This window comes from Ictidomys tridecemlineatus, chromosome 12 (genome assembly GCF_052094955.1).
Source record: "Ictidomys tridecemlineatus isolate mIctTri1 chromosome 12, mIctTri1.hap1, whole genome shotgun sequence".
In the NCBI taxonomy this organism is placed as follows: Eukaryota; Metazoa; Chordata; class Mammalia; order Rodentia; family Sciuridae; genus Ictidomys; species Ictidomys tridecemlineatus.
In genome coordinates, this window is record NC_135488.1 from 44,346,920 (window position 1) to 44,373,474 (window position 26,555).

A 26,555-nucleotide genomic window follows, 5' to 3' on the forward strand; every position below is an offset into this window, starting at 1 on the left:
ATAAATAAAATATTAATCTAATACAATCAGCTCACAGAGGAGTTACCACACCAAGTTCCTGACAGACTTCCTCTCCTGCATCTTTTATTGCCTCTGAACTCACAACAGTTCCCAGTGAACTTGCTTCTCTGTGCCGGACATTCTCCTAACCAATAGCCTCCAATAGTGCCCACACACCTACTCCAAAGGATATGTCCAAAATACTTTGGTCAGGGATTTAAGATCTTTTATAATAACAACTTTTCTCTTCACCCTTTGGTTTGGCACATGGTTAGCACTAATAAAGGGATTAAATGTAAGCTTGAGAGCAAACATGTTTCCCCCTTGGAATTTGGGGAAGGTCATGGGGTCTGGTTTTAAGAAACACAAGAATTCAGAAACAAGTAAATAGAATGAGGGTTATCATTTAACAATGAAAAGTGTGGACAAAACAAAGAAACAAGCAAAAACGATGGTCTCCATCCATAGCCTTAGGCAAATGAGAATCCAGGGCTGGCTCAAAATAATAGGATATCCAAACAAGATGGCTGAGGAGAGAAAGTGGAGCTGTGGGCAGGCAGAATGAACCACACAGGCAAAAGAGAAGTGGATTCCACAGGAGCTGGGAAACATGCAATGCCCTCTCACTAACAAAGTCTGAGGAATCTATGCCCAGGACGGTTAAATTAAGAAAAAACCAGTGAACACCATGGGAATGGTTATCAGTGAAGCCCTTCCCAGACCCGGAAGCAAAACCCACTTAGGCTCCCTTCCAAGTCAAATGTTCTAAGACAAAGCAGGCGTGGTAGTGTACTCCTGTAATCCCAGAGGCTCGGGAGACTGAGGCAGGAGGATAGCAAGCTCAAAGCCAGCCTCGGCAAAGAGAGGCACTAAGCAATTCAGTGAAACCTTGTCTCTAAATAAAATACAAATAGACCTGGGGATGTGGCTCAGTGGTTGAGTGCCCCTGAGTTCAATCCCACCCCCCACCCCCCCACACCCCCTACTCCCCCCCACCCCCACCACCCTCACCCCACCACCCCCACCCCCCACTCCCCCCACCCCCGCAAAAAAAAAGTTCTAAGACAGATAAACTTCAAAGACTTTCCCTTTGTGATTAAATTAACTTCCCAATTGGTTAAGCACAGCACCAGAGAAGTCAACAGGATCACAAGAGCCCAGATTCAGGAGATACCGGTTCAACTGGTCTAACGGCTGCAAATTTTAGAGACTGCTGAGTTAGAGACTGGGGTGCAGATTTAAAGTAAACATACAGGATTTATGTACCTGAATCAGCCAACCCAACTCAGGAGAACCCCGAGCAACACGTATTAAGATGAGCAAGTTTGGGCTTTACTCATAACCACCTATTTTCTGTAATTCTTACTCTCCATAATGTTCACACACACGCACGCACGCACACACACACACACACACACACACACACACACACACGGGCACGGGCTTTCATACTTTGTTTATAAAATAAATGTTATTACATCCCATAAAATTCCCTTTCATGTGTTTCCCCCAGGTACATTTTTAAGTGCACTCTTTTTTATTTTATGAATTCTTGCTATTGTAGTGGTGCATTTGTTTTATTTTATTTTAGTAAAAGAAGAACTTTTCATTTTATCTGTACTCATTCAATGGTAAAATTAAGGAAATATATTTTGAGATTCTATCCCAGGTACTGGATGGAGATTTTCTACATAGTAACACCTTCTAAAACAGGAAGTACACTTTTACAGATGAAAAAACTGGATTCAAAGCAATTGAGGGAATGAGGCGGGAAGGTAGACCTCCTATAGGATGACAGGAGAAGGGTCTCAGGATGGGAGGAGGGGAAGAGAACATCACGCCATTTTGCAAGGAGACGTCAGGTCCGGAGGACATCCTGTTACTTGCTGCCCCTGACAGCTCCAACTGCAAAGGCTCCGTAACACCTGCTACTGTTCCTAGCAGCTTCAACCATAATATCTCTTTCTTAGCGATTCCTACCCCTAGCAAAAGCTAATCAACAAATCTACCCTTTTCTGTAGCACTCTCTCTTCTCCAAAAGACATCCCCAAACACAAGATTGGACCCATCCTCTTAATTGTGTAAATAAGGTATTAAGATTGTGCACTTCTGATTGGCTCATTGAACCCAGAGCCTAAAGAGCTTGGTAGGTCCAAGCTGGCATTCCTCATCAAAATAGTTCCCACCAATCCCCTGCGCTCGGCCACCAGGTATGCCTTTAAAACTCCCCAGACAACAGACACTCCTTGGTATCCTCCTCTTGGGACCCCTCCCTCTTCAGGAGCTCTGCTTGCTTTCCTTTCTTTCTTTCTTTCCTTCCTTCCTTCCTTCCTTCCTTCCTTCCTTCCTTCCTTCCTTCCTTCCTTCTTTCTTTCTTTCTTCTATTACTCTGATAAATCCCTTTACTTTGCTCTCCCCCTTGTGTCCCTGGATTTCATTCTTTCAAATTCGTGAGACAAAGAACCCTCACCTGACATCCACACTCCGTGTTACACAATTAGGTGCTTGGCCCTAGTTTCAAAATTGAGACAATTCAGGAATTGATAATTCATGTCTCTTTCATCAGATGGGATTCCTTTCAAGGAATAATTCAGAAAGAGAATAAAATCATAGCTTTTGCAGGTAAATGGAGAGAGTTGGAGAATATCCTGCTAAGTGGAGTAAGCCAATCCCCAAACCCCAAAGGCCGAATGTTCTCTCTGAGAAGTGGATGCTGATCCATAATGGTGGGGAGGGGCGCGGGAAGAATGGAGGAACTCTGGATTGTGGAAATGGAGGAGAAGTGGGGAGGGGGCATAGGGGTAGGTAATGGTGGAATGAGATGGACAGCATTACCCTGGGTACCCAGTTTAATCACAAATGGTGTGATTCTACATCATGTACAACCAGAGAAATGAAGAGCTGTGCTCCACTTGTGTGCAGTGAAACGAAATGCATTCTGCTGTCATGTTTAACTGATTAGAAAAAAAATTTAAATTTTAATATAAAAAAATACTCTGGAAAGGTGAACACCATCGAATTAGCAATGGATGTGTCAGTGCATGGGGTTATGGATATTTTCACTATTGTTATTATTTTATAATTTATCTGTAATGATTATGCCCTGTGCTGATATCATAAAATAATTTAATATTAAAGTAATAATTTTTTTAAAAAAAAGAATGAATGAATTCTAGATTTCCCCTAGCGCCTCACCGCCCACCCCCCCACCAAAAGCTATTTTCCATTTACTCACAAAAAAATTATCTGATAAAGAAAGGGGGAAATATGACTCTTTAAATGATTGTTAGTTTTTTCCTAAAAATTTGCGAAAAAACATTAACCGGTTAAAGAACAAACAATGATGGAAAGCTCTCTGGATTATATTGGTGAGAAATTCAGGATAGGCAAACTTACCAGATATCTGCTTCCTCAATTTTTATAAGTTTCTGCATTGTTGATTTTTATTGAGGGATTTATTGAAATGTCACTCGGAAGTGTGTTAAATCTGTTTTTATTTAGACCACTAAATATCCTTTCACATTTGGGGCTGTGGTCTGGGCAGGGCTCCAGATCTCAGTGTTGCAAAATAATTTAATGTGTCCTTTGTCCTTATTTTTAGTACCTCTTAGGGTCCACTGCCACATCTTGTTTATAAATCCTTTCTAATAGGACTCAAGAGAACCAAGTTAGTTCATAGAATAGCTACTAAAAAAAAAACCCCACCATTTCCTAAGGTCCTACTTTATGCTAGGCACTGTGCTTCTTGTAATCCACTTCATCTTTCAATCCTTACGCAACTCTATGAATTAGGAATCATAACCATTTTATAGGCAAAGAAACAGGGTTCAAATAGTTTATCTAAGGCTTCACACCAGGTAGATGGAGGTAGCTTTTCCAGTGGAGTCAGAGACTCTAGGTCCACCTGGCACCTTCCATTTCCTCCAGGTACTGACAGAACCAACTGCTCATTGGGAGTGCGGGGAAGTTTAAGAACCGGGAGGTCCTGACCAGATGTGAATGAGCTCTAATCACCAGAGTTTATAAGCTTCAGCACATGCATTTTGGACACCTAGCTAGGCAATTTTGTCCAACTCCTGAGTCAAAGAATATAAATAGAGACCCTGTGTAAAATGTTAAAACGTTCATACAAATGTTGCCGTTATCAATTTTTGGATAAGCAAAAGTTTAATAATAAGACTCATATTTTAATCTACTTTAGAAGTAAGCAAACTGAGTACAAATGAGGCTACACAATGCAGCAGAGGTCAGGGCTCAATGTATGGCCAGCGACCTCTGAACTCCATTCCCCTTCTCGTGGCCCACCACCCCAAGAAGGCCTCTCTGAAGAAGGTGTGCTCACTCTACATCAGGCCTGGGAGTGTGCAGGTACGCTGCGGAAAGGGCAGTCAGAGAAACAGATTTTCAATGATATTCAGTACAAAGTTTAACAATTTTATTGGAAAACAAGTACAGTCTATTGATCAATGATGCACACTGTTCACAAACTTGGTGTTTTACGATATAAAAATACTTGGCATCTGCTGCAGAATTATACAATTTACAAAAAAATAAAACCCTTCATTAACCAGCACAAACATAATTTATCAAAAATGTCATTAAAAATGGCTCAATACCTTGGCTTTTATTGCAAGTAAAATTAAAAAGAAAGGGGAGGGAAAATATGGGTTCTGCTAAATCAGTTTTAACCACTGGTAATTAAATATTTTGTTGCATTTACAAACTTTTCTTCAGCACTTAGACTGACTTAAAAGCATACCATTGAAAAGTGCAGTAAGATTTAACTAATGGGGGAAGTATGAAAAGAAGAGCTTTTAAAATTGTTTGGTAGAGAAGACAACAATCCAAGGGCAGGTCACAGGGATTAGGAATGTGGCTTCATCCTCTGGGATCCTCCCGGGAGAGTTGGGGACTGACACTGTGCGTTCCTGTTGGAGATTCTTGTTCCTGTCTAAAGTCTAAGTACTAAGCTACTTGTAATTCTTGGCTGTCTCCACCCTCACCCCCTGCTTTATGGCCAATTTTGTCCCCACCCTCACCCCTTAGCTAATTCTACATTTCAGAACTGGCTTGCTTCCTTGGCACGATATATGCTAGATAAAAATCATCAGCAGAACTTCTAAAGTATCTAGCAGACCTTGGGAGTCCTGACACCTCTCTACCTCATGAGACATCCTGCTCTCTATGTGCAGCCAAAGAAACTGAGCCCAATTCTTTTAAAACATCAGTTCCCAAGCAGTACTATTATTCAGTGCTATGGATCAGACCCAGGAGAGTACAGGTAGAAAAGGAAGAGTCAAAATATTAAACTCTGGTTTTGTCTAGCTCTGACTGCTTCAGGGGAAAAATATCCTTCGAAATAAGTGTTTGTCTTCACCCATAATAATTAGGTAATCAAAAAATATGAAAAAAAGAAGAACTGCCCTTGTTCATTCAACTTTGAAAACCATGTGTGTGTCACGTGAACTTGGCTTTGTGATTTTTCCAGAGTTGCTCTAATTATCGTAAGAACTGTGAGCAAATTTTGAAACATTTTTTTCTGTGCAAAAAAAAAAAAAAAAACAAACCCATTCTTTGCTTTCATTTTTAATTGGCTGAGAAATGCTGACCTTTAAGGAAAGAACATATGGAAATAAAAATATTGTACATAAAAACCGAAACATAATTTTTATAAATTCCAACACTGAAAATTATCAGATTTGTTTGTGATGTAAAAACACTCCTGGACTCAGTAGTCTCCTATAAAGCAATCCGTGATGGGTGAACAGTTAATGACTTGAAATCAAACATTCAAACATTGGACTAGAAGCTGGGAAAATACAGGTTCAAGTTCCAGATCCAATAGAATTAAAAGAGTAATTTTAAAAAGAGTCATTTTCTCTCCACATAAAATTAGAATAATTGCAAAAATTAGGTATAATTACCCAAAAACATTAAAAAAAAATAAAGCACTATACAAATGTATTTCTCATGTGCAAATTGCTTATGGAAGGTAGCAAGGGACAGAGAGAGACATATGGTCTCTCCTCAGCACAGATTCCAGCGAGGGGAGCCACTTTGTAAGGGGACCAGCAACAGGCAGCACTAGCTAACTGATTGGAGGGACAGACGGAGTTGTAAGGGTGGCAGTGTCTTAGGGGAAGGCTCCCAGGAACCAGAGTGCTGAAGTCAACTCTGACTCTGGAGAGCTGGTCAGCTGGAGAAAACGCAAGAAGGACTTCTGGTGAGGGGAGGAGAAAATTCAGCAAACATGGAGGCGCCCGAGCCGGTGCAGAGGCCCAGGAGGCTAACCTGGGACTCACATCACAGGACGGTGAGGGGACGGCTTTGAAAACAGGCTGCGAGACTCGGTGGGATGACCAGCACAGCTGTCTTCCCAAAGGAGCAATGAGCCAAGGAAAGTGAAGAGGAATGTGGAAGTTCAGGTCAGTCATTCCAGGGAGGAAAGAGTCAAGAGTGGTGGAAGAGGTGGGTCCGTTTCTGCTTCTATTGCTTTCACGAGTCTTTGTCTTCTAAGGAAAGCTAAGGGGATTTCACAGCCTTGGAATCCTGGAGAAGCCCCTTTTTCATTTTAACGATAGATACCTCTCTCGAGGTCTATAAAATGCAATCTGGTCTTTGGAAAGTGACGACTCATTGTGGATGTGTATGGAAAATGCAAGCCGTGGAAAGTTCTCCAAGAAGACATCTACCTTCCTCTGTGCGGTGTCAGGCACACGTCATCTGCAGTGCTGCCCAAAAGAGACTCTCCGGGGCCAGTGATCCTGCAGTGTCCCCAGAGATGGCCAAGGCCCCACCATCAGTCTGTGGATAACTTAATAAAATTGTCTCTAGATGGACATTCCTTTCATGTTTTTTTTTCTTTTTTCTTCTTCCAACTCACTGTCTCAGTGCCTTCTTCTCCGAAGTTCAACATTCAGAGAGGGCCTTTATAAAGGCTTTCCCAAGCCCTCTAATCTGAGTTGCCCTGGCCTGCCATTGTCACCTAGTCCTGCTCCCTTAACTGTGCGATTCCAGGTGACCTCAGAGATTAGGTCAGCAGGAGGCTCAACACCCTAAGACTGCATGCACCCAAAAAATTCTTGGCCAAGCTTCTCCATGCTACCCGAGAGGCAGGTGAACTTCCCTTTGTTGCTTCTCCTTAGACTCTGACTCCTGGGCCGTGGACAATAACCGGTGTTTGGATGAAGGAGATCGCCGCTGGGCTGGCATATGGTACCGGACCTGTTTCCAGAACCTGGTCTTTAGAGACTGAGGTCCCTCTCTGAAGTCCCCTGACCAGCAGATAGCCCCATGTTTCTGCTTAATGAATTTAATGGATTCTGGCATTTTCTCATAGTCTTGGATTTTTTCCAGCTCAAGCAGGACAATTTTAATGCCCTCCTGGATGAGAGCATTATATATCACTATTTGCTCTTCAGATGAATGGCCCAGCCAGCTGAAGTCTGACATGTCTGTCACCAAAATGATGATCAGTCTTCTGCTTTTCTTGATGTTTGCATTAGTGACCTCAATAGCATCTAAAAAACATGAAGCACAGCACAGACAGTCAAATTATTATGTATAATCATTTTCTCTGGAAGCAACACCTTACAAGTTTCTTCCCACTCCGTCCCTATAGCTCCTAAAGGTTTTTTTCTTGCCTTCCTTAAGATGAGAAGTCTTTCCCATTTTATATACTCACTTATAAACTGGCCTACAAAACTTGAATATTCACTGAGAACTCAGAAAACTTTAAGTCAAAATTTTAAAAGTTTCTGGTTAAATCATTTGATCGACACCACTCCTATGTTATAATATCCGTCGTAAAATTAACTACTAGGTCTAATGAATCAATGTGTTTTCCAAAACAATAAAAATCAATTAATTATTGATCTAATAAACTCTGGGAGAAGTGAATACATTTAATAAATGTGAAAATCACCTTCATACATGTCTGAAGAGAGTCTTAAAACTGTAATATAGGTACACCTGCGTTGAGACCTCCAGAAAGACGGGTCCCAGATTTAGCAACTAGTTTCACAACAGTCAACCGTCTATTCTTTTGCATTATATACATACCTTCTCCAACATAATCATCCCTTCCATAAATAAACAGTTTATATCCCAACTGCTTTTCCAAGACCTCAGGCAACACTTTAAACACAAAAATATCTGAGTTCGAGGTGGACGCTTCCCCAAAGGTCTTTGGGTAGAGGATATATGCATCGTAGATCTTTCCATCTGAGGCTAAAGGAAAAATGAAGACATGCAGTGCATTCAGAACCAATACTTTCTTAAGTATTCGTCTCTTAGGAGTTTCCGATTCATTGTGCTTTACTACGAAACTGTTCTTATATTGCATTTATTGGCCAATTTTTGTACATTTGGTATAGAAATATTCACAGCTCCTTGTTTTTATATTCTTCCCCAAATGTCTCCTCCCAGAATTCTATCTATTCTTAATTTTATATATTATATATATTTATATTATAGTATTTTATATGTTATATATATATATATTATTGTAGTATTTTTTGCAAGTCTCTCTGATTTGTGAAAATCTAGTCATTTCTTTCTTTTCGAAGTGAATTTTGAAGTGATGTATGTCCTACACAGCATAAAGCACGTCACTGACTGAATTTATTGACAGATGCTCTCAATACCTACTTATCCCATCATATAAATGCTAAAAGAATAACTAAAGTAATAAGGCATTCAGCCTAGTCAGTTGTGAAACAAGAATTATCCATAAGAATAACTACTATTCTTGTACATGCTACCACATATCATTTTGAACCTTCAGTAAAATTCCTATTAGTCATCTTCTACCTCTCCTAACTATGCCCTCTTCAATGAGAAAATACTTCAAAGAATGCAAAAATTATACCTTTGGGGGGAAGAAAATCAGAGCAGGAATCCCTGTACCAAAGCACAATATCAACCTTGAAGATTTTATAGATGAAAACAGAGCATGTAATTATAATTGTTAAAGTAACAAATATTCCAATCAAGAGCTTCTGGAAATCAGGCACTACAGTAGAAAAGAGGAGGGGAAAAAGTATTAGAACCAAAAAGAATTAAAAATTTGGGCATAACAAATCAAATATTTTCATTGTAGCGAAAGCATATTTGGGATTGTCTCTGTATTTGGGTAGTATTAACTCATTCATTGTTATCACTAAAAATGAATACTACGCAAAGAAATGTGACATGGAAACTACCTAACACTAAGGTTCATTCTATGAAGTTTCCAGGTAAATAGCATAATATACAATGACAGAAAAAAAAATAGAACAGAGTATTTTATAGCTTTATAAAGAGAATCACTCAACAGCCTATAAAAGGTGAAATACAAAGTCAATATTATTACTTGGAAAAGCCAAAAGCTGGGAGGGAAAAAAAAAAGGAGGTTTATGGAGTCTTTTCACATTTCTACATTCTCCTGGCCTTGTTCTAATTACTCATCCAATGATTACAGAAGAGGAGTGAGAGATGAGGTGAACACTGAAGAATCAAAATTTAAAAACTAAAAGAAGAAAGTGCCTTCATTGTGGGAACCCAGAAAAGAGATCTTAAGGTTATAAGAAAACCCTCTAAAAGAGTATCTAAAAGTTATATTATTTTACTTTTCCAAGTTAGATCTTTGATCCATCTGGAATTGATTTTGGTACAAAGTAGAAATCAAGATATAGCATTTTCCAAGTTAAGGTCCCAATTGATCCAGTGGATAGTTCACATTTATAGTCCTCCTTAATGTAACTTCATACAAGATCATGATGTCTGTTGTATAAATACTCCAGGTTTGTCATTTGTATTTAAGATCATCTTTATTATTATTTATTTTTAAATAATTAAATCTAAAACATAACTCTGCATATAGCAATTTTTTTATTTGTGGATGGACACAATACCTTTATTTTATTTATTTATTTTATGTGGTGCTGATGATTGAACTCAGTGCCTCACACATGCTAAGGCAAGTGCTCTATCACTGAGCCACAACCCCAGCCCCCATCTTTATTATTCTTGGTCATTTACACTTTCATATGACTTTTAGACTAAATCCATCTGTCACCATAACACACACACTAACTTAACTTATGCAAATACTGCTGAAATTTTGATTGGAATGATTTTTAATCTATAAATTCATTTTGGGAGAAATAACATCATTATAGCATTGAGTCTTTCAATCTATGAACATGGTATATCCCTCCATCTATCTGATCCCTGATAAATCTCAATGATATGTTTTTAAATTGTTTCACAGAGGACTTGAATAGCTTTTGCTATGTTTATTCTTAAGTATTGGATTATTTTTTTGAAACTACTATAAAGGTTATCTTTTAAATTTGGTTTACCTTTGCACGTTGTTTGTATTTAGACATACACTGAAATCATACTAAACTCATCTGCTTCGGCAGAGAACTGGATTAAGGGCAGGAGTCAGATCAGAAAAGCTTCCTATAAGAACAGATAGCTCAGCTGAGAAATAAAGAGGAAGAAGTTGCTCAGCTGAAGAGAAGATGAAGAGAGTTCCAGGCAGGGGAAAACAGCATTGGAAACTCAAGGTCTTAGATTTTTATGAGAACAGAAGCAACAAAACATTGCATTTCAAATAAATAAGTTTGTTGTTTACCTGGAAGGGTTAATTGTATGTATGCTGAGTATATATTAGATTTACTGTTGACCAAACAGGTAAATGGATATAGATAAAATTGACTTTTGACTTTTGAAATATTAAGCGTTATAATGTGTATAGTTTTTCTATTGGCTGAAGGACTGTTCACCCTGTTCAAGAGAGAGGATAAATAAAATTGTGTAAATAAATTGTACCAACTACACATAAGGATGCATGTCTGGTTTATTTCTTTATTTGTCACATAAACTGCCGCTGAAATAATCACCAACCACTGACTCAGCAGACTGCTGGCCATACCCGTGTGAGACTCAGTAACAAAACAAAGACATCAAGTTAAAATTACCTGCTTCCAAAAGGAAAAATATAAGCTAAGCATTTTGGTATCCATGGGGCACAGAGAAGCATAAAACAAGAATAGTCTGTTCTCTAAACAACACTCATCTGGGGCAGGTGATAAAGTGTTTCGAAGATAGTGATCATGGAAGGGATGATGGGAAGCCAATAGAGACTTGGAAGTAGAGTATCTGCTTCTTGACTCCACTTAATTAGTCTTTTCTAAACTACTTAAAACAATAGGAAGAGTAACTCAGGATACTTGCTTCTTTGGAATGTTGCAACATGTATAACTGAACTTAAGAGAAAGGCTTCTACGTCGTCCAGAGTTTACAACATAATGACATGTATTATTTTTACCTTAAATGTACAAATCTGTTTAGCTTATTTCACGAAACTCAAAATGGGCAGCAAAAGATTAAGAACCATCAACTTCCAACTAATCTTCAATATTAGACTAAACTGTCAAGGTTATATATAAAAATACGACACAGACTTTAACATAACATCGACTGACACACTCACAATTCAAAGTCTTCCACCAGGATTGGATCATCAGGTGAAATTAGTGACCCATTCCACTTCCAGTAGACAAGGTCAGTTAAGTGGCCAGTGACATTACAGACCAATTGGACGTAGGATCCTGCAAAGCAATATATTATTAATCATCAGATGAAGTGGGTTTTGATCTATTTTAGCAAATGGCTATGGAACAAAAATTTTAAATGCTAGAAAAGCACAGAGGAAAATTGCCTTAAACTTACCACTCAGAGATACCCACGATTAATAACTCTGTGTCTCATTCCTTATCTTCTCTGTGCACATAAGTAATTTTTATAAATGAGACTTTATTGTCCACTATTTTGTAATTATTGTGGACTGGGAATTTCAGACTCCACGATTAGTCCTCCAAAATAGACTGTTTTGTGGCTGCTTAGTATTTAATGCTATAAATAGCCTCTAATAATTTCCTATTGCTCAACACAATTTGTTTCTAACTTTTCATTAATTAATCTGATTATTATTCCAGAGAATATCCTTGTTTATATATCAGTGTTTGTACATATCCTGAAATATTACCCTGAATAAAAATAAGGAAGTAGAATTGAATGAAAGGGCCAGACTTCCTCTCTCAAGGGAGTCTGCACCCATTTGCTTGCTCTCCCCAAACTCCCGGATAACATGTGGTCTTGCTTAGTCATTACCAATGGAGAGAAGGAGGAAAATAAATGCACTTAAGTTAAATTTTCATTTGCATTTGGTTTTTCTTTCCTTCCCACCCCCCCCCCCGCGCCTTTCTTCTCTATGTGGTGCTGAGGATCAAACCCAAGACCCTAACATGTTAAGCAAGTACTCTACCACTGAGCAACATACACCCCCAGCCCACCTGCATTTCTTGAACTCATGGTGAATTAACATTTTTCATGAGCTTAGTATTTCGTGGATTCTTTTAAGAGCTGTTCCTTATGCATACCAAACATTTTTAAATTATTACTATTTTTACTGGTATATTAAAATTTTATGTAATAGGGAGATTCATTATACTGTATCTGTATGTGCACATAATTTGATCCATCTCATTCCCTATGAAGACCCCATCCCCATTATAAGTTCCTTCCCTTCCTCTCCCCATGGTCCACTTGTACTACCAACCATTGTTTAACCTCATGTTCATATTATGGATGTGCAGGTTCTCTGTATTCATTGAGGATTTTTAACTTTTTATAATACACACAAAATGTTTTAAGTAGTTTTCTAAGTCGGTTGCTTCCACATTATTATTGCTTATGGGAATTCTTTGATGTAGATCTCTTTATTTTTCATTTGGTCAAAATAGTTAAAAAAAATTTTTTTAATCTGGTTTCACTATAGTTTTTCTAAAAGTCCTCTCTAGCCAGGCTTGAGGGCACACACCTGTAATCTAGCAACTGGGGAAGCTAAGACAGGAGGATCACAAATTTGAGGCCAGACTGGGTAACTTAGCAAGACCCCATCTCAAAATAAAAAATAAAAAGGACTGTGGATGTAGCTCAGTGGTAGAGCACTTCTGGGTTTAATCTCCAGTGCCTGAATAAATAAATATTTTTAAATAAGAAGGTGCTTTCTACCAACAAATCAGGAAAATATCCATGTACATTTTTTTAGGTATATAAGATTTCCTTGTTTTATTTTTATTCTTTGATCTATCTTGAATACAATTTCCCATAGCTTGAGGGAGAGTTTTCACTTAATGTTTTTATCCAAATACTGGTCATCATTCCAGAAAGACCCATGATTGATAACAATTTTCCTCCTCACTATTTCACAAGGCTGCCTTTATCATAAAATAAATACTCATTTAGTTTGAACTTTCTCAATTAATCTGAATGGGTGCAATCATGCCAAGGTTACCACATTCTTTTAATTAATGAAGTTTTAAAGCAAAGGCTAATATCATTTTTTAGTATTTTCTTCTTACCAATATTATCTTAACACCCTAGTGAATTTTAGAATATATGAAAATTTTTAAGTCCACTCACATTTTTTTTAATATTTCTCCATTAAATCCATAATGAATCTCTCCATTAAATCTGAATGAATTTTCATTTACAATTTCTAGTTTCTCATATAGGAAAAACATACTTGTCTATATTACAATTTTCCTCAATCAGTGTTTCTTAATATGGTTTTCATTTTGCCTATATATATATATATAATTTGTTTCCTTCTTTGTAAATTTTTAAGTCCCTCTACATCTCTGTCCTTCCCACTCTCCCTCCCCCTGCAGTGGGGGATGCTGACTGGGATCAAATCCAGAGCCTCCTGAGTGCTAGGTAAGCGCTCTACTACTAAGTTACAGCCCCAGGCATCCCTTCTAAAATTTTAATAGATATACAGTCTATCTGTTGATGGAGATTTTTTTCACTCCTAAGAGTCAATTTCCCCCTATGAAGACCCCACCCCCATCATAAATTCTCAGTTTTTCTGAGCTTTATATTTTGAGGTTTTTATTCCTCCCTTAAAAACATCACACATTTGGAAAACATTTTAAAATATATTTTTACAGACATTTGGTATTAAAATGGAATCTCTTTTCCCATTACATTTTCTAGCTTGTTATTGCTAAATAAGTCTGATATTTTAAAATGGTAATTTTATCATGTCTAATAAATAAAATATTAATTATAATTAAATTTTCCCAGTCATTCTCTTGGGATTTGCAGATAGATGATTATGTGATCTCAAATTAATAATTTAAAAAATCTTTTTTTTCCCCCTATAGTAAGCATCTCTTGGTTTCTTCTTCAATCACATTTTTGGTACTTTAGAACTATGTTAAATCATGGTGATTAGGCAGGCATCTTTGTCTTTCTGTTGGCTTCAGTAAAAATGTCTACAGTGCTTTGCATTAAGAGTGTTGGGAACCGCTGGGCACAGTGGTGCAGGCCTATAATCCCAGCATCTGGGGAGGCTGAGCAGGAGGATCAAGAGTTCAAAGCCAGCCTCAGCAAAAGCAAGGCACTAAGCAACTCAATGAGACCCTGTCTCTAAATAAAATATAAAATAGGGCTGGGGATGGGGTTCAGTGGCCAAGTATCCTGAGTTCAATCCTCGGTACAAAAAAAAAAAAATGTTGGTAACCACTGATTCACGTTGATGATATTTATTAAGTTAAGGAAATGCTCCCCAAATCTTATTTTTTAAGTCATTTTATTGGGAATTGGTATGAATCTTATCAATGGCTGTTTTATATCTGTCAGAATAATCCTATGACTGGGTAAAATGTGCCTCTGATACAACCTGATATATTAAAATAAGTATCTCCTACAATGAAGCTACTTTTGGATCAGTGCAATCTGGACTTCAGCGCTCTCCATTTCACAGGTCTAGGGCATACTTTCTCAGCATGACTATGGCCAACGGAGCAAAAGGAGTTCTTGGAGAGGGGAGCAAGAAAATGTGAGGTGTATGTTCTGTCACCCTACAAGGGCCTTAGCACATTAACAGACAAGCAAAGCAGCCACTGAACTGAAATTCCTAAAAAGAGAAAAGGATGGGGGCGGGGTGGTTAGGCCCTGAAGGAGAATAATTTAAAGGAAATTTGAAAGATGGGAAAAACTACACAAATTCTATTTGCCTATATTTAGAGTACTGTCATCTCTGCATCTTTGTTGATCTAAGAATGCCTTTCTATTACTTTCCACTAAGAATGACAAACTTGGCAAAGCACAAAATTTGCAGGTTACAAACTCCTAATTTTTGAACAACTGTTCATGGCCTTCCTGCAGTTTCCCTAGGAAGAGAACTGATCCTCTGAGACAAGAATCTGTTTTTTTGTCTGGACTACAACAACAGAAGTCACAGGTTATTATTAATGCCTTGAAATAAGGCAAATGTGGCGGGGGAACTAGTTTTTAATTTAACTGAATTAGGTAATTGGCTTAATTTAATTCTATATGTACACAGCCACATGTAGCTTTATTCTTGATGTAAAAAAAAAAAAAAGGTCCATTAACTTGCAAAAGTATTTTTTTCTTGAATAACTATCATCTTTTTGACCTGGAGTCTTACCCTTCTGCCTAAAACTTAGCTCTGGTGATAAACCCTGTGCCAGGTAGATGGATGATGACAGTTCTTGTTCCTAACTTGAACTTCGCCTCTGCCTGGGTTTTCATGGGAAAGGAGAGCTGTGCAAACCAGGCGTGGCTAGGTTTTTTGCCATAAGAATCAAAAAACAAACAAAAACAGAAGGACACCTTGGGATATAACTCGTGCATGCCACTTTTCATCTGAGTTCGCAGGAATGGTTCTGGCACATCTGACGAGGGCCTACTCACCCAGCTCCACTTCCAGGGTCCCGTTTGCTGGACTTTCAATCACAGGACTGTCGGGTTTGATTTCCTCTGAAAGAAAAAACGCCCACAGGGCTTCTCAATCTCTTATACATGAGAATCACAAGTAATGACAACACTTGGCAAAACACACTAAATGACACCAGGCCAGACGGTGAATAGACAGCAGGAGACAGGAGGTGACGGGGGAGGCAGGGAGTCCACAGAGGCTGTGGCTACCTGAGCATCCTCACCAAACTGGACCCTGCCAACCCATACACTCAAGACAACGCTCTCTTAGAGCAAATCAGGACAGGCGAGGAGAGCGCCAGGCCTACTTGTATTTAGTAACACTGCTAACACCAACAGTGCTGTGCTTATGGGTGCATATGGTTATTGACAGGTGCCAAGCACTTTGGGGCAATTTATTAAAACAGGCAGAAAGTTGTCAAGAGCCTCAGAAATTGATCTAAATCTTCTTCACAGTAAGATCAATTGGCTTTCAGAGTTGATCTGTGGCCAAGAGAAAAATGATCAGAAATGATGAACTCGAATTTCCAGTAATCCACTGCAGGACAGAATAATGTCTATTGCTTGTTGGTTGGCTTCCTAATCTATTCTTAAAACAGTTCCTGGCACACGACGCATATTCAAAAAATATGTTTTATGAATGAAAAACATTCAGCCTCATTGGGTTGCGTCTGGAGGAAAAATCTACTCATCTGGGTAAATTATATTATTTCTACAAATGGGATCAGACAAGGAGACAGAAGAGTATTTGAGACACACTGGATCTATTTTTAAAAATTCCTAGTGCCAGTTCTCCCTGGTTTGGTTGCTGTGTAAGGAGATCAGAGCTACACAAGAATCAGGAAGGCTGTTGAAAACCCAGAAATGTGGTTGTGATACAAAGACCACTGAAAATTAGGATTTCGGTGACGCTTGTGGGGATTAATTGTTATTCAATATCATTAATCTTTGAAAAATTAATGATCATAGAAAAATGTTGCTGTGTGTTGTGTGATCATCTTCTGGGTTGTCTGAGACAGTCTCAACTTACACCTGTTATTCCAACATAATAGACACCCTTTAACTTGCAAAACTTCCAGTTAGATTAACTGTTCTAGTCTTCAAGCCAACATTTACAGAAAGCCTGAGTGTCCTGCCCATTTTTTAGGTAATCTGTAGAAGTACATTTTGCTTCATTTTGTTGTCAAATAACTTACTATGGAAGACGGTCAATACAGAACTGAAAGCCCAGAGAAAATTAAGAACAATCACAATTAGCTGCACACCTGTTTTGCCCTTCGCACCGCTTGGCCTCAGACACAGGAGCACAAGCTGCACATCCTCAAATCTAAGCTTCCCAATGACCTTGGGAGGTGGCGTCATGTTACAAAAGAGGAAACAGCCTTAGAGAGGGCACATGACTGGGCTAACACAGAAGGCACAGGAGGAGGTCCTGGGAGTGTGACTTGTCCCAAGGCTCATCTGTGGCAATTATTCTTGTTGAAAGACACTCAGAGACTCCTCAAGGGCAGGCTCTCAGCCAGAGGAGCCCCAGAGCTCTCCCAAGAACATCGTTAGCCATGTCAAGCAATAAGGCTCCTAGGTGAGTTGGAAAGCTCATAACATCTCTGTTTAATTATCACTGCATCTAAAATGAAAATGAAAAATGTTTCCATTACCTATTCAGGAACAAAAAGCTAAACTAAAGCCAGGGGACCTCTGTGGAGTCATCAACCTTCTCTTAGATTTAGTTCCTCTACAGACAACGAAAGTAATGTTCAAGTCATGGTGTCTGGGCCTCTCTAGACCTAAACGCCTGGGGCTGGAGTTATGACTCACCTAGAGTAATAAAGTCTATTGCCCGGGTAACATGATATGGCTTTCCCGAGTACATGTAGGACGCATGGCAAGTGTACTTCCCTCTATGGCCCTCTGACACATTCATCACAAGAAGCGTATTTGTGACTCCAACGAAGTACACGTTGTCAAGAATCAGAGGTTTGCAATCCTAGACAAGAGGGAGAGAGGAAGCATTGAGAATTAACTAGTCACTTTTCCCAATATACCTAAAAAGTTTTCTTTTTGCAAAAATCATTAAATTTTTTATGGCGGAGTCTTGTGCTACAAACACAAGTGAAGGGCAAATTAATTAAGCAAGAAAAACGTGTTTGAGGAAAGAATGTGAACACTGTAATTTCTTATCAATGCTGTGCTCTCTTTCTTCACTGATACTATTTTGCTTTTCCTAACCTCTAAAAGATGATTTCCCATTAAGTTCTACCAGATGAGGTAGGTTAAAAGTGCCAACATATGATATGAAATGCTAGTCAAGCCACTTTTCTAACAGTTACAGAAACTATCAAGTTATTTAAGGACCACTTAGTTTTAAATAAAACATGGAGTAATCTATAATAGATAGTTATCTTTTAAACACCTCACTTTATAATCAGTCTTGTCCTTAAACAGGTTTCATTTATCCTGTCACTTTTTTCAACTATATCTTATTAAATAAATACAATGATAAGTAAGATTTTAGTTAAGCTTCAAATTAAATGAATGCAATCTTATGATTCTTTTTAGATTCCCTATTAATCTTCACAACGACAGAAGAACACAATCTAGAAATGGAAAAAACACTTTGCAGATTCATTTTGTGTCCAACACAGAAAACTATTTCATCTACTAGATAAGTAAAATGCCATATTTAAAATAAGATTACCTTATACCATTTTACTGTGGGAAACTCATTATTTTCATCTTTAAAAAAATCCAAATGAGGGCACACAAGTCTTCCATCTCCGGCAATGCGTAATTTCTGTGTGAATATAGCTTCTCCATTGTAACACAAGTTAGGTTCGTTTTCCACAAACTTGGCAGTTATTTTAATTTTAAGGCAGAAAGTTGAATTTCTAAAATAAAGTGAAATAGGGAAATTAGAAATTATTTAGAGATTTTTCTGTCCTCAACTATTGTAGGTACTTGGAACACGTTTGTAACAGAGGACTCTCTTACCTTACTGAACAGTAGTAATGTCCTGAATCCTCTACCTTAGCGGGGACAAGCCAGAGTTTTTCCTTTTCTTGATGAATCCTGGAGTCTTGCTCCATTGATATAGGTGTCTTGCTGTCATTTTTATACCAAATCACCGAGCCTATGTTTTCATTTGGGTTAAGAGGACAGGCACGAACATCAATTTCATTTGCAGATGAAACTAAAATGACTGGTTCTTCACGTATCTTACATTCATCTTTGAAAGGGAGAAAGGGGAAGCAACTTCCGTTAGAAATTTTTCCAATGTTTCTTAATGTGATAGATACACATAAACACAACAATCATCGAATACACTGATTCATACTACATATAAAAGTTTTCCAATCTTATGCTTAAGAGCATCATCTTGGGAGCCTGGAAGACTTACATTCGGTTCTAACTGTGTCTCTTATTACCTGTGTACTGTACCCTTGGGCACATTACCTAACCTCTCTTACTCCTTCTTTGCTCATATAAGAAACAGGAATAATGTAGGAGAGGAGACAGCCACTTCAGAATAACATGAAACAATGAGGACTGGATTCACCTTCCCAGCTGAACAACTAAAAAATGAACAAAGTTTATAAAACACACTCTTCAAGGCCCCGAGAAGGAAGGAATAAAGCACAGAGATCTCAGGAAAATTGAAATAAAGGAAGGGAGCAATTATCCAAACTTAACTGCCCAAATTACTGCCTGGCTATGACACTGCAAAGAGGAAACACAGGCAAAGTCCAGTGTCTCTCTGAGTGGAAGAGATGGGGTTGGGAATCTGTGTAACTTCAGAGTTTGCAGCTCAAAGTGCCCACGTGGTTATGGTGGCACACATAGACAGTGTTTGCAGATCCCCAGATAGTCCCCTGGAGTTTTTAGCTAAGTATAAATCAGTATAAAAATCAGTTGTTGTTTTTTTTTTAAAGAGCCAGATCTAGAGTCAAAATGCCAAAAGAAGGAGCACACTTACAGCCCTAAGGGGAAACCTCATTCATCATGGGGCAGCAAGTAGAATGCCCAGAAGCTTCTGACTCACTAGTTGGAGAAAATTAAGATTCAAATATATACTCTCCTGATTCTCATGAAGCTTAAAGCAAGACCTGAAAGTATAAAACCCCTTCCAAATAACAGTCCTGCGGCAGAACAAAGATCACGAACATTTTTATAGACAGAAAAACAGATAACGTGGTGAAGTCTACAATGTCTGGAAAGGTTGTGGAGAAGAAAGAACACTTTTACATCGTTGGTGGGACTACACATTAGTGCAACTGCTCTGGAAGTCAGTACGGAGTCTCCTCAAAAGACAAGGCATGGAACCACCATACGACCCAGGTATACCCCTCCTTGGTATTTATCTTAAAGAATTAAAGTCATTTTGCATAGTGATCCATGCATACCCAGGTTCATAGCAGCACAATTCACAACTGACAAACTGGAACCAGCTAGGTATCCATTGATGGATGAATGGATAAAGAAAAATGTGGTGTATAGACAGAATGGAATTTTATTTAGCCATAAAGAAAATAAAATTATGTCATTTGCAGGAAAACAGACAGTACTAAAGATAACCATGTTAAGTGAAATAAGTTAAACTCAGAAGGATAACAGTCTTATGCTTTCTCTCACGCAGAAACTAGAAAGGAATAAAGGAAAACAAAGGTGGGGGATGGATCTCATGGAAATCAAAGGGAGTTCAGTAGAGGAAAAGGACCAAGAGGGGAAAAATGCTAGGGAGTGATACTGCCCAAATTATATTGTTATATTATGTACATATAGGAATACGTAACCACAAATCCCAACAATATGTTTTTAAAAACTGTTAGGCATGCAATGAATCGATAACATGCAATCACGAGGAAGGGGAAAAAAATCAACCAACCAAAACTGACCCAGAAATAACAGAGATGATAGACTTAATATCGACAGGATCTGAAGCAGGTGTTTCTCCTGAACTCCATGTGTCCGAGATGGTAGAGGAAAGACAAACCATGCTGAGTAAAGACGCAGAAGAGGTTAAAAACACTTTTACAGATGGAAAATTATGATATTGAGTTAAAAAAATACACTGGCTGGGTGTATAGTAGCTTTGACATTGTAGGAAAAAAGATTAATAAGTGATGCTCTGTCTTGTAATACTGGAAGACACAGCATTACAAACTATCCAAAGTTAATCACAGATGGAAAAATAATAGAACAAAACAGATGTGGCATTAGTTAGCTTAGGATGACATCAATATGTGTAATATGAATTGCTGAAGAAAAGAAGTAGGCAAAACAAAAATATTTGAAGACGAATTTTTTTCAAGATATTAAGGAAAATAATGAACTCACAGCCCCCCAAATCATAATAAGTCTCACGCAATGGAAACATGAAGAAAACTACAGCAAACACCTAACAACCACATTGCTAAAAACCAGCAACAAAGAGAAAATTGTTCAAGTATCCAGAAAAAGGGGATGTGATCATTACAGGTAAACAAAGAAATACACTGCAGCCTTCTTTCCAGAAACAATACAAGTCAGAGATAGAAGAACAATATCCTTCCAGCGATGAAAGACAAGTAGACTTCTGAACCCACTGAAAATGTCTTTCAAAATTAAGGAAAAATATTTTTTTCAGATTTTTTAAAGCTGTAAGAAGTAATTACCAGTAGACCTATACTATAAGATATACCTTCAGAAAGAAAAGAAATATTATCATAAAAACCAATCTTCACAAAGGAATAAATAGCATCAGAAATGTTAACTATATTATAAAATAATTAACTTCATTATAAAACAATTTCCCTATTATTCTAATCTCTTTAAAGAGAACTGAATCCTTAAATTTAAAAATAATGTCATAGGAGGTCTACACCATATAGAGGAATACGATATATGGAAATAAGAGGGCAAAATACAAGCAAGGATGTATAGCATTAAGGATCTTATATTTCACAAATTGTACAGAATCACTTGAAAGTTAACAGTAATAATTTAAAAGATGGATACCTAAGGCTTAGAGCAGTTATTTAAAAACCATATATTAAAGAGTTGTGATTAATTAACCAACACAGATGAAAAATGAGCCATTAACATTCTCAAGTAAGGTAAAAGGCAGCAGAAAGAGGAATAACACAATTGATGGGAGAAATGAGAAAATAGAAAAATCCTAAAATTAAACCCAAGTATACCAATAATCACAGTAGTCTGAAGACTCCAGTTGAAAGGTAGAGATGGCCAAGCTGAAAAAAGAAATAGAAAGCTATATGGTGCATAACACACACACACACATACTCATACACCATTTTACTACAAGGACAAAAGTAGGTTAAAAATAAAAAATATATGCCACATTGACACTAATCAATAGCAAGCTTGATTTAATTAGCTTGGTTTACCCATTTCACACTGTATACATATTCCAAGACACTACATTGGACACCATAAACTCATACAACTTTTGTCAACTACACTGCAGTAAAAAATAAAAACAATAAATAAATAGCTTGAATGGCATGATCAAAGTAGACTTTTATAGTATAGAACATTAGCAGGGAGAAAAGATCATTTCCCATTAATAAATATTTATGCATCTATTAACAGTGCTTCAAAATACATGAAACAAAAACAAATGCCCGATGTGGTGGTGCAGGCCTATAATCCCAACGGCTCAGGAGGCTGAGGCAGGAGGACCACGAGTTCAAAGCCAGCCTCAGCAAAAGCAGACACTAAGCAACTCAGTGAGACCCTAACTCTAAATAAAATACAAAATAGGGCTGGGGATGGTGGTCTGAGTTCAACCCCCAGAACTCCCCACCCCTCCCCCCAAAAGGCAAATAGAACTGTAAGAACTAGAGAAACCAACAATTTTAATTAGAGACCTCAATATCCACTCAGAAGGATTGACATAACAAATAGAACAGCTGAATAACTGACAATGATGTGGAAGATTTGAAAAACACCATCAGTCAATTTGACATGATTGATATTTACAGAAAATTCCACCCAACAACAGCAAAATATTCATTCTAAATACACATAAAATACCCACTAACATATATTGTATTCTTCCTCATAACCCAGGACTCAATATATTTGAAAGAATTCAAATTAAATAAAGCATATTCTCTTGTGATAATGAAATTAAATTAAAAGTCAATAACAGAGATATCTAGGAAATCCTCATGGATTTGAAAACTAACACTCTTCCAAATAACCCATAAGTCAAAAAAAAAATTACAAGGAAGATTAGAAAGTATTCATGCCTGAATGATGTGTGCAAAACCCAGTAGGCCAGTACTGTGGCATTCAATGAAAGCAGTGTTTAGAGAGAAATTGAGAGCAATAAATTCAACATATTAAAAAAAAAAAAACTCAAATTCATGACTTCAGATTCTATTAAAAAAACTAGAAAAGGAACAAACTGAAGTAAGCTGTGAGCAGTCTCCAGTCTGAGTCTTAATTCAGCAGATGACTGATTGAAGACACAGAGAGGCTAATGCTATTGAAAGAAGCTGTGATTGCTGACATTCCAGAGAAGGGGCATCCATATCCCAGGAGGCTGGAGGAAGAATAACCAGGTTTAGTTAAGGGGCAGAGCAGGACGGAGGGAAGAGCCTAGGCCAAAGCCATTGTTTAAGTTCCTACAGGAAAGTCAAGGTAGGGCAACCAGTTTAGGGCTGGTCAATTTCCATAGTAGGGGCTGTCCCTAGCTGCCAGGTACCTGGTCCTGGGTTGATTTATGGCAGTGGCAATATTGGCTTGCTGTGTGAGAGTTGGATAATGATTTGGATGGGGGCCCACCCAGCCCTGGATCCGGCAGTCTTCCCATGCAAAGCAGCTCCGGCCAAGCTGTCCACAACCGTGTGTTAGTCACCTTTCCATCACTGTGACCAAAATACCTGACAAGAACAACTCAGAGCCCAAAAAATTATTGGGGGCTCACAGTTTCAGAGGCTCCAACCATGCCTGGCAGATTCCATCACCCTGCCCAGGGTGAGGTAGAACATCATGGCAGAGCAGGACGGTGGAGGAAAGCTCAGCTCACGGTAGCCAGGAAGAAAGAAGAAAGAACAAAGAGCCAAGGACAAAATATAATCCCCAAGGTCACACCCCCAGTGAATTATTTCCTCTAATCGTTCTCCACTCACTTACAGTCACCACCCAGTAATTCCTCAAAATTATTAATTTTTCAAATTCATCAAACCACTGATTAGATTATAGCTCTCATAATCTAATTGTTTCACCTATGAACATTTGTGCATTGCCTAATACGAGCCTTTTGGGAGACACCTCATATCCAAACCAGAACAAACCCCTAGGAACCACCTGTCCCTGGGATATATATAGGTATAAATAAAAGAAAGGAAGTTTAGTAGGGTAAAGCAGAAAGAATAGGGGGAGGGAGGAGGGAAGGAAAAGGGGGAGAGGAAAGGAGATTGAAATAAAATTCCTTGCATGTATGATTTTGTCAAAATAAACTCAAATACTCTGTATAATTATAATATTATAATATTCAAAAGGAAAAAATGAAAAAAAAGATATCAGTTCTCTGAAATTTTATTTATATTCAATCCTAATCAGAATCGGATCAGAGTTTTTCATACAAATTGATAAATACATTCTAAGATTCATACGGAATAGCCAAAACAACTTTGATTTAAAAAAGAAAGAAGTTGGAGTTACATGGCTTAAAATCAAGTTATACTTAATATAATAAAGATATAGCAATAAAGACCTCTATTTTGTTCCAGCAATATATTCATCTTTATGCTAATATTATTAATAATAGAGATCCTGGATGTAATTTACACAAATATATTTAATCAATTTTTGACAAAAGTGCAAAATTAACGCAGTGGAAAAAGAAAAGTCCTTTTAACAAATTATACATCCTTGTGTAAAGAAAAATATTTAAAAGAACTTCAGAGACAGAACTCCAAGATGCAGAGTAAGAGTCTCCAATCATTCCTCCATAAAAACAACAAAAGGATTGACTTTTTTTTTAATGAAAAGCTTGCAACTATCAGAATATTTATTTAAGAAAAGAAAATCTGCTGAACCAAGGTAGAATGGTAAGGCTTCTGGCTCTGTAAACGACACCACTCCCAGTCCCCTCTATCGGGCCATGAAAACCAGAATCTTGGCAAACACAGCAGCTATGAAAAGAGTAGACTTTCAAGAACAGATCAGGTTTGTAGGTCCTCAGAAGGTCCTAAGGAGCACTGCCCCTCTTTGACCTGGCTGGCAGTCCCTGGAAGTCACGTTCATGGAGGAGGGCTGTGACTGACCTGCCTTGGAACTCCCAGGAAATGCCCTACACCCAGGGTGTCTGTTGAACAAACTCAGGGCCAATTGTTCAATATGAAGGCAGCTTAAGGCCAGTTAGGACAAAGAAGATCCATAGTCCACAGGGGCTTTGGAAAGCTCTGACACATTCCTAGGGAATCAAGAAGAGTGCTCACGTAGGTAGGGCTGTTCACATGCCTAGGAAAGGGACCAGTCTCTTACATCCAGATAACTCAGAGATCAGACATCAGCCGGCATTGAAGGCTAAGACAGAGTGGGAAGGCATACCCAAATCTTAAAACCCCTTGGCAAAGGGTATAAAACTTATCAGGTCAAGGAATTCAAAGAAAGGCCAATCATTAGCTGACCCTTAAATTAAAGAAGTAATAACTACAGTGGTCACTTACTGCAGGAAGTATGGATTTTGCAAGGTTAACCCACAAGGATGAACTGAAAGATATTGACACCTAGGTACATCATAGTCCAATTATAGAAAGACAAAAATAGAAAGTCTTGAAGGTGACAAGAGAGAAATACCTCATGACATACAAGGGATTTTCAATAAGATCCACAATGGGCTCTTAGAACCCACAGAAGCCAGGAGGCTGCTGGAGGACATATTAAGACATGACATCCAGTTAAAAATAATATGACTGTCAATCAAAAATTCTATATCTGGAGAAACCATCCTTCAAAAATGATGGTGAGATGAATACATTTACAGATAAACTAAAACTGAGAAAATCCATCATAAGCATACCTACCCTGAAAAAATAAAGTGCATAAGACTTCAAGCTGAAAATAAAAGAACCCAGATGATAAATAGAATCCACTAAGAAAAGAAAAAAATACCAGTAACTACAGAGGTAAATATAAAACTACAGAGATAAAATTTTTAAAAATACATAAGTAGTTTGGGCATGTAGTTTCTCTTTTTTCCCATATAATTTTTAACTGCATGAAACAATAATTACAAATCAATAAAAAGGAATCACAGGCTTACATGTAAAACTTAAAACTATTAAACATCTAGAAGAAAATTTTATGCCCTAGGATTAGGCAAAGATCTTTTTATATGCAATACCAAAAGCACAATTTATACAAGGAAAAAAAAAGGCAAATTAGACTTCAACAAAACTGAGAATTCTATTATTTGAAAGATACCATAAGCAAATGAAAAGATAGACAGGAAGAAAATATTTACAAACCACATATATGATAAAGGCCTTGTATTCCGAATGTTTAAAGATTTCTCAAAACCCAATATGAGAAAACAAGTAATTAGAAAAAAAACGGGGCTAGGGATATAGCTCAGTTAGTAGAGGGCTTGCCTCGCATGCACAAGGCCCTGGTTCAATCCCCAGTACCACCAAAAAAAAAAAAAAAATGGATAGATGATTTGGAAATTTCACCAAAAAAGATAAATGTATGACAAATACTCACATGAAATGAAACTCAACATCATTAGCAAAATTCAAGTTAAA

General features: G+C 37.8%; 1 protein-coding gene across 11 annotated transcripts in view; it reads right to left on the bottom strand.

The window, feature by feature from the left end:
• Window positions 1–4,413: 4,413 nt before the first annotated feature.
• The window catches only part of Il1r1 (interleukin 1 receptor type 1), a 73,709-nt gene continuing 51,567 nt past the window's right edge, over window positions 4,414–26,555 (bottom strand). For all 11 annotated transcript variants that reach the window (XM_078028749.1, XM_078028748.1, XM_078028753.1 and 8 more), the window contains 9 exons: window positions 18,790–19,024; window positions 18,497–18,686; window positions 17,617–17,785; window positions 15,775–15,840; window positions 11,483–11,600; window positions 10,622–10,773; window positions 8,870–9,013; window positions 8,062–8,229; window positions 4,414–7,520 (listed from right to left, as the gene is read on the bottom strand). In XM_078028749.1, the coding sequence (XP_077884875.1) occupies window positions 7,102–7,520; window positions 8,062–8,229; window positions 8,870–9,013; window positions 10,622–10,773; window positions 11,483–11,600; window positions 15,775–15,840; window positions 17,617–17,785; window positions 18,497–18,686; window positions 18,790–19,024 (1,661 nt within the window). In that variant the 3' untranslated portion in view covers window positions 4,414–7,101. The remainder of the gene's footprint in view (window positions 7,521–8,061; window positions 8,230–8,869; window positions 9,014–10,621; window positions 10,774–11,482; window positions 11,601–15,774; window positions 15,841–17,616; window positions 17,786–18,496; window positions 18,687–18,789; window positions 19,025–26,555) is intronic.